The 12,040-nt window shown below is 41.0% G+C and overlaps 1 protein-coding gene across 1 annotated transcript in view; it reads right to left on the bottom strand.

Annotated features, from left to right (window-relative positions):
• The window catches only part of LOC134376172 (tripartite motif-containing protein 77-like), a 32,782-nt gene extending 28,336 nt beyond the window's left edge, over positions 1 to 4,446 (bottom strand). Inside the window, exon 1 of the mRNA XM_063094815.1 lies at positions 4,337 to 4,446. Coding sequence (XP_062950885.1) covers positions 4,337 to 4,446 — 110 coding nt within the window. The remainder of the gene's footprint in view (positions 1 to 4,336) is intronic.
• Positions 4,447 to 12,040: the final 7,594 nt, after the last annotated feature.

The following is a 12,040-nucleotide window of genomic DNA, read 5'->3' as shown; positions in this document are numbered from 1 at the left end:
AATTATATTTTGCTGATAATATCTCAATGTATGGATATATTATATTTTGTTTAGCCATCCAACATTGCTGGAGATTTGTATTGCTGTCACTCTTTACTATTATAAATAATGCTATCATGTACATTTGAGGTCAAGTCTCTGTATAGACATATGTTTTCATTTCTCTTGGGTAGATACCAAGAAATATAATTTCTGAATTTTCTCATAACATTATGTATAATATTTTAAGAAAATGAAAAATTGTTTTTCAAAGTGGCTGAACCATTTTACATTTCTACCAGTAATTCAAGAAGGCTTCCATTTCTCCGTATGCTTAGCAACAAACGTCATTGTCTGTCTTTCACATTATAGCTGTTCTGTTGGGTCTATAGTGGCATATAATTGTGGTTTTAATTTAAATTTTCCTAGTGAGATATTGAGCCTCTTTTTGTGTACTTATTAGTTATCTCACAGAGTTGCAACACGCATACCATTCATAAGAATAAATGTGAAATAAATAAATGCAAGAGGTCTTAACTTACCTATTAGAAGAATAAAGTATTTTATGTAAGCTCAAAATATAAATCCCAATATGTTCTGTATACAAGAAGCACACCTAAGGCAAATAACTCAGAAAGGCTACAAGTGAAGAAAAGGGCAAAGTTATGTCAGAAAGGTGGAAACATTAAGAAAGCAGCATCTGTGGTCCTGATAACAAACTAAGTAGAATTCAAACCAACAACATTCAGTGTGACAAAGAAAAACATTTTGATGCTGTCAAAATTTACAATTAAAAAATTTAAAATTATGAATATCTGTGTATCAAATGTATAGCAACCAAAGTAATAAAGCAAAAAGTTAAAAGAGATGCTCAGAAACCTAGCTAGAACACACTAAAATTAGGAGATATTTATATAGCATTTTTAATGCAAGACAGATGAAGAGGCTAAAACAATATAAATAAGCATATGAAAGACCTTAAGATTATGATTAGTATCATAGACCTGTTTATTTCTACACTGTGGAATTTACTGATATTTTCATTGTGATGTAATTTATGGGTTTTTTGTTTGTTGGTTTCAGGGAATATTTTATATTCTTTTGAGAAAAATGTGCATTCTGTATAATCAAGACAAATAATTACACACACACACGCCTGCACAAACACACAGTAGTTATGATTAAGCCTCAGATACAGGAAGGCAGCGTGTTCCTAGGGCTTGTGGGTGGGAATCCTGCACTGTTCCCAGCTCTGGGCTTTAATCCACCACATATCTGCTCCTTTCTTCTCTTTTACTTGTATTTCCTTTTCCCTGCTCTGAGCTGAAATAAGTTTTCACCAGTGTCCTAGAAGCAATAGTATTTCTTAATCTTCCTACAGTGATTTATGCTTTTCTTGCATTGGAGAGATATGTCTTTCTCATCATGATCTTCATACTTTTCTCTTTGCTGACAAAATACTTAGTATGCATTAACTCAATGACAGTTAAATCTTCCAAATCTTCCAAAAGAAGAAGCATTTGCCAACTATGTGTGGGTTTTGCTTGTAATAGTGAGAATAGCTTAGGATGTCATAGAAAGATATGCAGAGTAACTATGAAATACAAGGCCCTACAAGAGAGACAAAAACAGCTATTGTGTGTGCAATGTCCCAGACACCTGGAAGAACCAGCATGTGTTTACCACAGAAAGTAAGAGGGAAGTCATTTCCACAAAAAGAGCAAATGTCTAAAAAGTGTATGAGGCATGAAGAATGACAAGCTTCTACTGTATAGCAATGGTAATAAGCAAGACCCCAGCAGGAGCTTAACTTCACCAGTGGATATGCGGTGGTTTGTCCTTCTAGGGCTTCCTCTGTGAAGAAAAGAAAGAAAGACAAAAGTAAGAGGGGACTCAGAAATGAGGGAGATTGGCATTTTTGTAGATATCTGCCTCTACTGAAGGAATAGGGACACTGAATAAGGAAATGACATTTCATCAATGCAAAGCACTTTTTATGTCCCTTTAGTTACCCTTGTTCTCAAAAGGCCTTATTCCTGTCAGACTCATTTATTTTTTACTGGATTTCTCACCATATACATCACTACATTTGCATACAAATTACCTCTTTAAAAATATATGTAGTACATATATTTTCCCATGTATCAAAGATTTCTGTTTTTATATGAAAATTCAAAATGAGAAATAAAATTTGGGAAGCTTCTATCCAAATATTTTTGGGGACAGAAATTGTCGGCTAATGGATCACAAGATTTTGGCCAAAGCTATCCCAACACTGAAGATAAATCTGTCAGGCTTGTATCATCTGGGTTCAACTGGAGAAGTGGAGACAGTAAGAGGGAGAGAAGGAGGGAGGGAGGAAGAACAAGGGAATTGACTTAAATGACTATGCGGACTGGCTCAGCAAGTCAGAGATCAGTGGACAATCATTTAGAAAGAAAAAAGAATAGAAAAAGAAAAGAAAAAGAATTAGCAGGCTGGAATCTAACTAGCACAGCCAAAGATGATGCTGTCCACAGGCAGTCAGGAGCATTTGGAGCAATGTGGACCCATTTGCTGTTTGGAGTTTTATTCAGGGAATACCTGAACTTTCTTTAATGGCATCTCATTGATTAAGCCAAGTTCACATGGATAATTTCCCTAGTTCACAGTCAAGATTACAGACTTTAACTGCATCTGCAAAATCCCTCCACAGCAGTCCCTAGATTAGTATTTGCTTGAATAACTGGGAAAGCTGTGTGTGCTACAAAACGGCTGCCTCCCTCTCTTACATCCTTGCAGTTTAGCCAGGTTAACACATCAAAAACCATTACAAAGCTATATGCCACTGGATTTAAAAGGTATAAAAAATATAGTTTGTTTCATACCACGTTTAATTTGCAGGATACCCTAAGGAGAGAATGCCCTAATTATGCAGTCCATAACTAAATAGGTACTATTTTAGTTAACATTTTTACTGTAATGTTAATAATATTATAATGCAATTAACTAATGCTAATAAGGTGAAAGTCTGTTTTTTTAGATCATCCACTGTGAGCTTGACTAATTTCAGTGCATTTCTAATTTTATATTCTTCAGTAGTATGAATTTTTGGGTGGTAGTTGTTGCCATGTGGATGCATTGGATTTAAAATATTAATAATTCTGTTAAAAACACACACACAATCCTTTATGTGCTAAATCAGTATTTATGAACATCTTCATTTATATAATGTGTTGAATATTATACAGTATTTTTTACTGACTTATTCTCCATATCGTAACGCATTCAGTTTATACTCTATTGTATCAGCTCATTTTCTGTTGCTTTTAATGGAATACCTGAAACTGGGTAATTTATTAAAAGACAAAATTTACCCCTCACAGCTTTGGAAACTGGGAAGTCCAAAGTCCAGGGGCACGTCTGGTGAGGGCATTCTTCTCAGTGGGAACTCCCTCCAGAGTTCTGTGGCGACACAGGGTACCACATAGACAGGGCTGAGCAAGAGCGTTTTAACGTGCTGACTTGCTCTCCTTATAAAGCCACCAGTCTACTCCCTGATAACCCATTAAATCTTTAACCCATTAATCCCATTACTGAATGGATTAATATATTCATGGGGACACAGTCCTCATGATCCAATCACCTCTTAAAGCCCCCACCTTTCAAATACCATCGTCAGATTTTCCACCTTCTTAACACTGTTATAATGGAGACCAAGCTCCAACATGAGCTTGGAGGGACATTCAAACCACAGCAAATATTTCTTTTTTTAACTACTGAAAATAATGCTACTAAAACATATCCTTTTATATATCTCCTTCTTTGTGAGAAATTCTGTTTTAAAGATTCTAGAGATGATATTTCATGTTTAAAAGGGTTTGTGGATATGATTTTGACAGGTACCTTGGAACTGTGCTGATACAGAGTGGGATGGTCCTATAGAGTGGTGACTCTTCTGAACTTGTGTCCTAAACCATCCACTGAATGAGAAGGAGTACAGTGAGTGGACCCAACTCAGATCCAGGTGAATTGAGTGGTCCCTGCAGCCCCCAGCACCAGGAATGAAATGGAACCACCTGCCTGGGATCTGCTGCTTTATGCTCTAGGAAATTTTTGAGAACAAAGTCTTCAATGAACAGGAGCCTGCAGAATGGGGGTATAATGACCAGGGGCCCAGCAGGCATGTGCAGTGCAGCTCCACCAGCAGTGAGGGAGGGATTAGGAATCTCTCCCTAGAGGGAGGCACATTTAGAAAAGGAACCAGAGCCCTTGATGCAGCAGGTATAGAGTGGGGCAATTCCAAATTGTCTTCTTGAGAGTGCATGTCCCCCTCAACTACTCCCAACCCCCCCCCCCACACACACATAACACCTACACACAACAGTGCTCCTGTTGCTGGGATTCCGGGTTTTCCTCCGGATTGCTGCAGGAGTGAGGCGCCAGGGGTGAGCCACCATACACCTCAGCCCACTGCCCATGGGTCATGTCGGCGCCTTGGCTTCTAGCTCCAAAACAACTACAGCAGATTCTCAGGGAACCCACCTGGTTTGTGCCCCTGACTTTTCAGTATTGTCACCTGCTACTGGTTGGTAGTTGGGTGTCCTGCCACTCTAACCTGCGGATGAACAGTGCAAATAGTGGTTACCAAAAACCTGTTTGGTGACTAGTATGTCTATGACTGGGGAGGGTTTTGATGGATGGCTGTGGGTAGTTTTTGCGGATATGTAAATTATCGTTCAGTTAAATCATGATGTTGTTCTGTATTGCTCTGTTGTTATTATTATTTAGTTCTTGTAGAATAAAGTCAACTATTTATTCTAGAAATCTAATTATACTGACAATGCTTCAGGCTGCTTTTCTTTGGCATAAAAACTTGACATCCTAAAAAGTGGATTAGAATTTACTAATGAGAAAGTTGACATTTGGTTGCTTAAAAATAGTTTGTTTCTGCATTACAATACCTATTTTTTAAAGGAGAAAGAAAATAATAGAAATAACTTTCTTCTTTTAACTAACTAAATGTATAAATTGAGCTATGGAAAAGTATTGAGAATATAAGGGTAGAGTTGGTCCTGAGATCTAGCAAAAGCTATGTGAGTGAATGTTCACAGCTGAAATTTAGCTCAGGGGTCTTTGCCAGGTGGCTTCAGGACAGAGGGAGGTCAAGTTCAAGAGGGAGATTTAGTTTTGCCCTTGGTTCCAGCACCCAGCTCCCCTGGAGGGAGCCAAACAAACCCAGCTCAAGAGCTAGATGGGTAACTGGGACCTTCTGCCCTTCTGAAATAAGTCCCATCTCACCCAAGAAATTTCTATTTCACTGGGCTGCTGCTGCAGTGCAGTTTTTATGTAGATGGGGCCCAGGGACAGAGAACCCAACTGTCCAAGTGGCAATGTGTCAGGCAATGGCTCCCAGGAACTTAGGGTGCAGTGCAGGCTCCTCTCTTCCAAGAACTTGATCTCAGGAGAGTGTGAGGAAAAACCTCAGGCTCCATCCATCCTCAAAACTTTCCAGGAGTAGCCACAGCTTATGGAATGGAAGGGACTTCACCAGCGTTAAATGAGAAGTACTCTAGGTAGTTTTAAAAAGGTCCTCATGTCCAGAAGTGCCTAGTAGCTCCTTAAGATACTGGACACAAGAGAGATGTGGTCAGAGTGTCCTTACAGAGGTGACATCCAACCCTGGACTCAAGAGTCATGGTCCTGCAGGGCCCATCTGTCAGAGCAAGGACCTTGCAGACCATCTCAGCTGAGATCTGCAGGTGCTCCAGCATTGATAGTCCTGAGCGTCTGTTCTCTGGAACCTGCTCCTGCTCATCAGTGAGGTCCTAGGCAGGCTCCTTTACACAGCACATTCTCAGTAAACATTAGGAGTGAGGTCTTCCTGGTCCAGACACCCCTGGTGGAGTGAAGTCTGCAGGGGGTGGTGGGGTGGCCTCAGAGCCACTCTTCTGCCCTTTTGGTTCTCAAAGTCTGCACCCCTCTCCTCCAGTGCCTGCCATTCAAGGAAATCAGGTTGGGATGCCTGTCGAGCAGAGCAAAGCTGCTAAGTGGGGATGGTGCCCTGAAGAGCTCAGACTCACTGCACTTGTATGAAAGAGCAAGGAAAGGGGAAAGCGACAATCCTGTTGGTGGAAACTGTAGCATCCCTATTTTTTCTGGGATTCACCCAGTGCTGTTCCTTCCCATCACGAAGAGACCAAAAGTTCAGGCTGGGAAGGTCCAGAAAACCCAGACCGAATTAAATGGAGCATCTGAGCCTTCTAGCCAGAAAGCCAGAAACGCCTCTGTGCCTGAGTTACTACTGGGTTCCGGATTTCAATTGTTTCCAGGGTAAAAAAGAAAAACAGTGTGGTGAGAGCCTTCCCACCCTTCTCGGATGAGTTCTTTCAATCAAGGTATATTTTTAGGTTCAGCACAAATTATCTCTCTTCCACTATGGCAGCTTCAAGGAACAAATAATGTACTGGAGAAAGAAGTTTTTAACCAAAGACTGGGAAGTAATTTGTGCTGAAAAGCGCAGAGGGAAGTTTACAAAGAGCCTATGCTGGGGGTGTCCTAGAAAAATTTACTTGAATTCATGAACTCTAAAAGTAAGTTTTAAGTAAGAATTTAAGAAAACAGTTATTGCAGGAAGAGTCTCCTATTACTGCCAACATCCAGAGACTATGTCAGTACAAGTACCCCAGAGGGAGAGGAGCCTGGACCCAGAGTTGGCTGTCCTAAAGGTTGAAGAGAGAATGCCGCACCGCTTCCATCTTTCACTGTTCTGTGATATGAGGAAACACAATCTAAAACCAGCCAAGCTTTGGAAAGGAACTTTGTGAGAAGGAGAGGCTAAGAAGCCTGAGGTAGAAAGAAAAGGGAAGGAAGACTTTGAAGGTGGAGAGAAGAGGGAAGAAAAATAGTATGTTGCCAATCTTCTTCTGGATTCCATAACTTCTCTATACGTGATCCTAGTTCCTATCCTGCTGATTTGTAATAGATCATGTATTTGTTATATGCTGTTTGGCCTTAGCACATATTATTCTTTGTACAGCCTCCACCAACACATTGGTCCCTCCACCAACACATTGGTCCCACACAATGTGTTTAAGAAAGAATCATTCCAATCAACAATAAGAGACACTAAGCATAGAGGATGGGTAAACACTGGCTGGGCACAAACAGAACAGGTGGTCCAGGAGGGCCAATAAATGGGGAAAAATATATTTGATATTCCAGGTTTGAAATCAGAAAGGTGTATGTTGGAATCTAAATTCTACATTTTACTGGAGGAGAGACTCTGATAGTGTTACTCTTTCCCTTCCACCTTATATATATAAAAGAAAACTAGGACAGTAAAAGATTTCCTGCAGGTTGAAGTGGGAATTCTATGCAGCGTGTGCTAAGAAAAGCAGTGTTTGGCACGATGTCATCTTCCCTAATGAGATCATTCTCTTCATCTCTTCATGACCTTTCCTGTTTAGCACAAAGTTCATTATTTTGTAGAGAGAAATTGGAGGAGGAAATGGTGTGGACTAGTTCAAAATTATAAAATGAAAAAATAAAGTGAGAAGAAAGAGACTACCAGAGGGAGCCTGAGACATGCAGAGGGAGCCTGAGGCCAGGAGGCAAAAGAGAAGTTGTCACAGAAAAATGTTCTTTAGCAAAGAAGAGAACTTCTACAGATGTTTCTCCATTGTGAGAAATTCAACACCTAACAATTACCTATCAAATATTTTGTGAGGGACTATATACATTGGTTTTACAAAGTTGTTAACCATAGGTCAGTTTCATGATAGTATATTCCCATACTGTGAAACTAATTAAGAACCAATATTTACACTATTTTCCTGGAAACAAGTATTTCATACTTAACCAATTCACCATTCCCATTCCTACCATTGCATAGGAGGCTAGAGATGATCATTTATCACAGATCTTTCCAGTGTTTTCCAAAGATGACTTACTACAGAGAAGGATGTGTGTGTGTTTTAATCAAAAATTAAAGATTTAAAGTCTGTATGGGTAGAATCTAATTCTTTCTGACTCCTGGCTGCAGAGACCTGTTTTTATGATGGGGAAGAGAGGCAAGTTGGGAAGCACAGTGGCCCCTCACCCTCCAGGACTGTAGCATCCCTGGGAGCTTGTGAGGCTTCATGTTTCCCTGCAGGCTTAGGAATCTGAAGGAAGTCATCAATGGCTAGGGCAATGTGACCTTCCTGAAATCCATGTGTGGCCCTCTGCTCAACTCCTTCCCCTGCTTCTCTCTCCAAATCCATGTGATCTGAGTTTTCTCTTTTTCTGTGCTCAAGATCGGATGCACAGTATTTACCCAGCTACCGGCTGCAGCCAGTGCTGCCCTGACCTGAGTCAGGCAGAAATTTTATAAAATAAAGATGGTACAAATTATGATAAAATAATTTCTCAGTCCATCATACAGAAAGCACCATGGTGTATTCTTTCTTTTTCTTTTCTTTTCTTCTTCTTCTTTTTTTAAAGTTGTACTTCAATTACGAAAGAATGGTGCTTGGAAAATTAGCTTACTAATTGAAAAAGTATGTGTGAAGATTGCTTTGTTTTTTTTTTAAAGTGCAACCTTCATGTGAGAATAAGTGTCTGAGATGATAACATTCATAATTAGAAAAGTTTACTATAGATTCAATTAAACATTAAACTGAGTGTAGTGGATTGAATTATGTCCCCCAAAACTCACTGAAGCTTGAATTGTGTCCTCCAGGTTTTATGTATTAGAAACTTACCCCCACTGCGACTGTTAAGAGGGTGGGAAATCCTATTATAGTAGTTGATAGGTGGAGCCTTGAAAAGGTGATTAGATTGTAGGACCGCTGTAGTGAATGGATTAAAAATGGTAGTCAGGAGCATGGTTCTAAGGGCTTTAAGAGAAGAAAGAAGAGACTACCTCTCTCTCTCTGCTCTCTGTCCGCTCTCTCTGCTTCCACCATCTTGCAATGTGAGGCCCCTGGGTCACTGTCACTACCAGCAGATGGTCTTTGGACTTCCCAGCCTCAGAAACTGTAAGCAATAAATATTGTTTTTCTTTATAAATCACCCAGTTTCAGATATTTTGTTATAAGCAACTTTAATAAATGGACTAATATAGAAACCAGAGACGTGGGGTGTTGCTTATGACAAGTACTTAGAAATCTGGAAGGAGCTTTGGAACTGGGTGTTAGACAAATGTTGGAGGAGTTTGGAGGACTCAGAAGAAGACAAAAAGATGAGGGAAAGTTTAGAATGTCTTAGAGACTGGTTATGTGGTGGCAAGCAGGATGCTGATAGAAATATGGACTGTAAAGACCATTCTAAGGAGGTCTCAGAAATAAGAAAGAGTTTATTGGAAATGGGGGCAAAGATTAACCTTGCTGTGAACTGGCAAGGAATTTGGCTGCATTGTGTCCATGCTCTAGGACTTTGTGGAAGTTGGAACTTAATATGTGTGAATCAGATATTTGGCAGAAGAAATTTCTAAGCAGCAAAGCATTAGAGAAGCTGCATGGCTACTTGTAACAGCCTACACTGAGTTATGGCAGCAAAGGCATGACATAAAGCCAGAATTTAAAAGGGAAGCAGAGTGTAAAGATTTAGAAAATTTGCAGCCTGGCCATGTGGTAGAGAAGCAGAGAGCATGTAATGGTTCAGCCTGGAGACCATCAGCTAAGAAGATTAGTACAAAGGAAAGGGATTATCAAGAGAAGGAGAAAAAAGGCCCTGAAGGCATTGCAGAAGCTTCTGGGCCAACTATTCCATTTCTGGCCCAAAGACCTAGGTAGACAGAATGGTCGTGGGGAACAGACTTGAGGAACCCTCCATGGGCTCACTGCCCAGGACCACCTCTGGAAGCTGCCTCCAGCACCAGCATCCCAGCTGCTTTGGCTACTCCAGCTGTGGGTAAATTGGCCCCAGGTGTGGCTGGACGTGAAGCTTTGGAATATACTAGCTTGAAGCCTTGCAGCATCCACGTGGTGTTAGGTCTGCAGGCTTGCAGAATGCCAGAGCTGTGGAAGATTTGGGAGCCTCCACTGTGATTTCAACAGATGTATGAAAAAGTCTGGGGGCCCAGGAAGAGATCTGTCACAGGGGCAGAGTCCCTGCATAGAGCCTTCATTAGAGCAATGCCAAGTGGAAATGTTGTTTCAGAGTTTGTTTCAGTCTGTTTTGTGTTGCAATAACAGAAATACCTGAGATTGGGTAATTTATAAAGGAAAGAGGTTTATTTGGCTTATGATTCTGGGACAGCTGCATCTGGCATGGGCCTCAGGCTGCTTCTAATCATGGCGGAAAGTGGCAGGCAGCTGGCAGGTACAAGCAGATCACATGGCAAGAGGAAGCAAGAGAGAGAGAGAGAAGGTGCCAGCATCTTTTTAAGCAACGAGCTCTCACGTGAACTAATAGAGTGAGAACTCACTCATTAATCTGCCCTCCCCCAGGGAGAGCATTAATCCATTCATGAGGGATCTGCCCCAATGACTCAATCAGTTTCCAACACTGCCACATTGGAGATCAAATTTCCACATGAGTTTTGGAGGGGACAACACATCTAAACTCCATCAGAGTTGTAGCAGAAAACCTCAACAGCACCACACTTAATGGAGCTGTGGGAGCAGAACTGCCACGGAGATCCCAGACCTGTGGAGCTACCAGAGTGGAACACCAGCCTGGGAGAGCTGAAGTGTGGCCTGAGTCCAGGAAAACCATCGAAGCGGAGCTGCCCACAGACTTCTGGACCCAACCCCTGCACCAGCATTCAGAGGACACCAAACATGGAGTCAAGGTACATGATTCACTAGCTTTGAGATGTAACACCTGCCCTGCTGGGTTTCAGATTTGTTTGGGTCCTATTCCACCTTTCTTTTGGAACAGGAATGTATACACTATGTTTGTCCCACCATTATATCTTGGAAGTAGATAACGTGTTGATTTCACAAATGGGACTTTGAACTTTGGACTTTAGAGCTAAAACAAATTAAGACTTTGGGGATAAAATGAATGTATTTGTGTGTAAAAAAGACATGAGTTTTGGGGGCCAGGGGCAGAATGTAGTGTATTAAATTATGTCCCCCAAACTCACTGAAGCTTGAAATGTGTCCCCCAAGTTTTATGTATTAGAAACTTAGCCCCCACTGTGACTGTTATGAGGATGGGAAATCCTATTATGGTAGTTGAAAGGTAGAGCCTTGAAGAGGTGATTGGATTGTAGGACCATTCTGTAGTCAATGGGTTAAAAACGGTAGTCAGGATCGTGGTTTTGAGGGCTTTAAGAGAACAGAGAGGAGACTGTCTTTCTCTGCTCTCCCTGCTTCCACTGTCTTGCAATGTGAGACCCCTAGGTCACTGTCACCACCACCAGATGGACTTTGGACTTCCCAGTCTCAGAAACTGTAAGCAATAAATGTCATTTTTCTTTATAAATCACCCAGTTTCAGGTATTTTGTTATAAGCAATATAAACAAACTAATACACTGAGCAATATCCATACGTATTTATCTCTATTTCTATCTTCATCTGTATTTCAAAGGTTGTGCCTAAGCACCTTTAGCTAGTTAGATTTTTGCCCTCTAGTATTCATGTGTGTTTGGCTTGGGGATGGCTTTCATGATTCAGGGAATTTATAATTAAGTCCCACACTAAGTCATGGACTAGTGGCTAGGAGATTCCCTTTCTGGTTACTTCTGAGACAGTGCCTGGGCAAGTCTTACAGATCACAAAAGATGACTGTCATTTAATTTTTAATCCCAGCTCTAGGCATCACCCCCTGGAGCAGAGTAGCTTATTGCTCACCCTGTGTTCACTCAGAAGTTGTGCTTTAGCTCTTACAGCCAGTAGGAGTCAAGGCTCTTTGATGATGGATCAATGAGTGGATCAATGAATACTTCCAAATCTGTCCACATCCCACTTTGATTGCTCTTGAGTGGGTGTAGCCTAGCACAGATGCAGTCTCTGAGGTCCCCGGGAATGAATGAGATTCCAGGAGGGCTTTTCTTGGCTATCTCTTTACCTGGTTCTCTCTGTTAAAACTTCTGGCTGATGAGACATTTCACTTGTTGCTGCTACACAAAAATGGAGATTCTAGGCTCCT

This window comes from Cynocephalus volans, chromosome 4 (genome assembly GCF_027409185.1).
Source record: "Cynocephalus volans isolate mCynVol1 chromosome 4, mCynVol1.pri, whole genome shotgun sequence".
Classification (NCBI taxonomy): Eukaryota; Metazoa; Chordata; class Mammalia; order Dermoptera; family Cynocephalidae; genus Cynocephalus; species Cynocephalus volans.
Note: the sequence above shows the minus strand (reverse complement) of the source record. Positions and strands in the feature narration are given on the sequence as shown.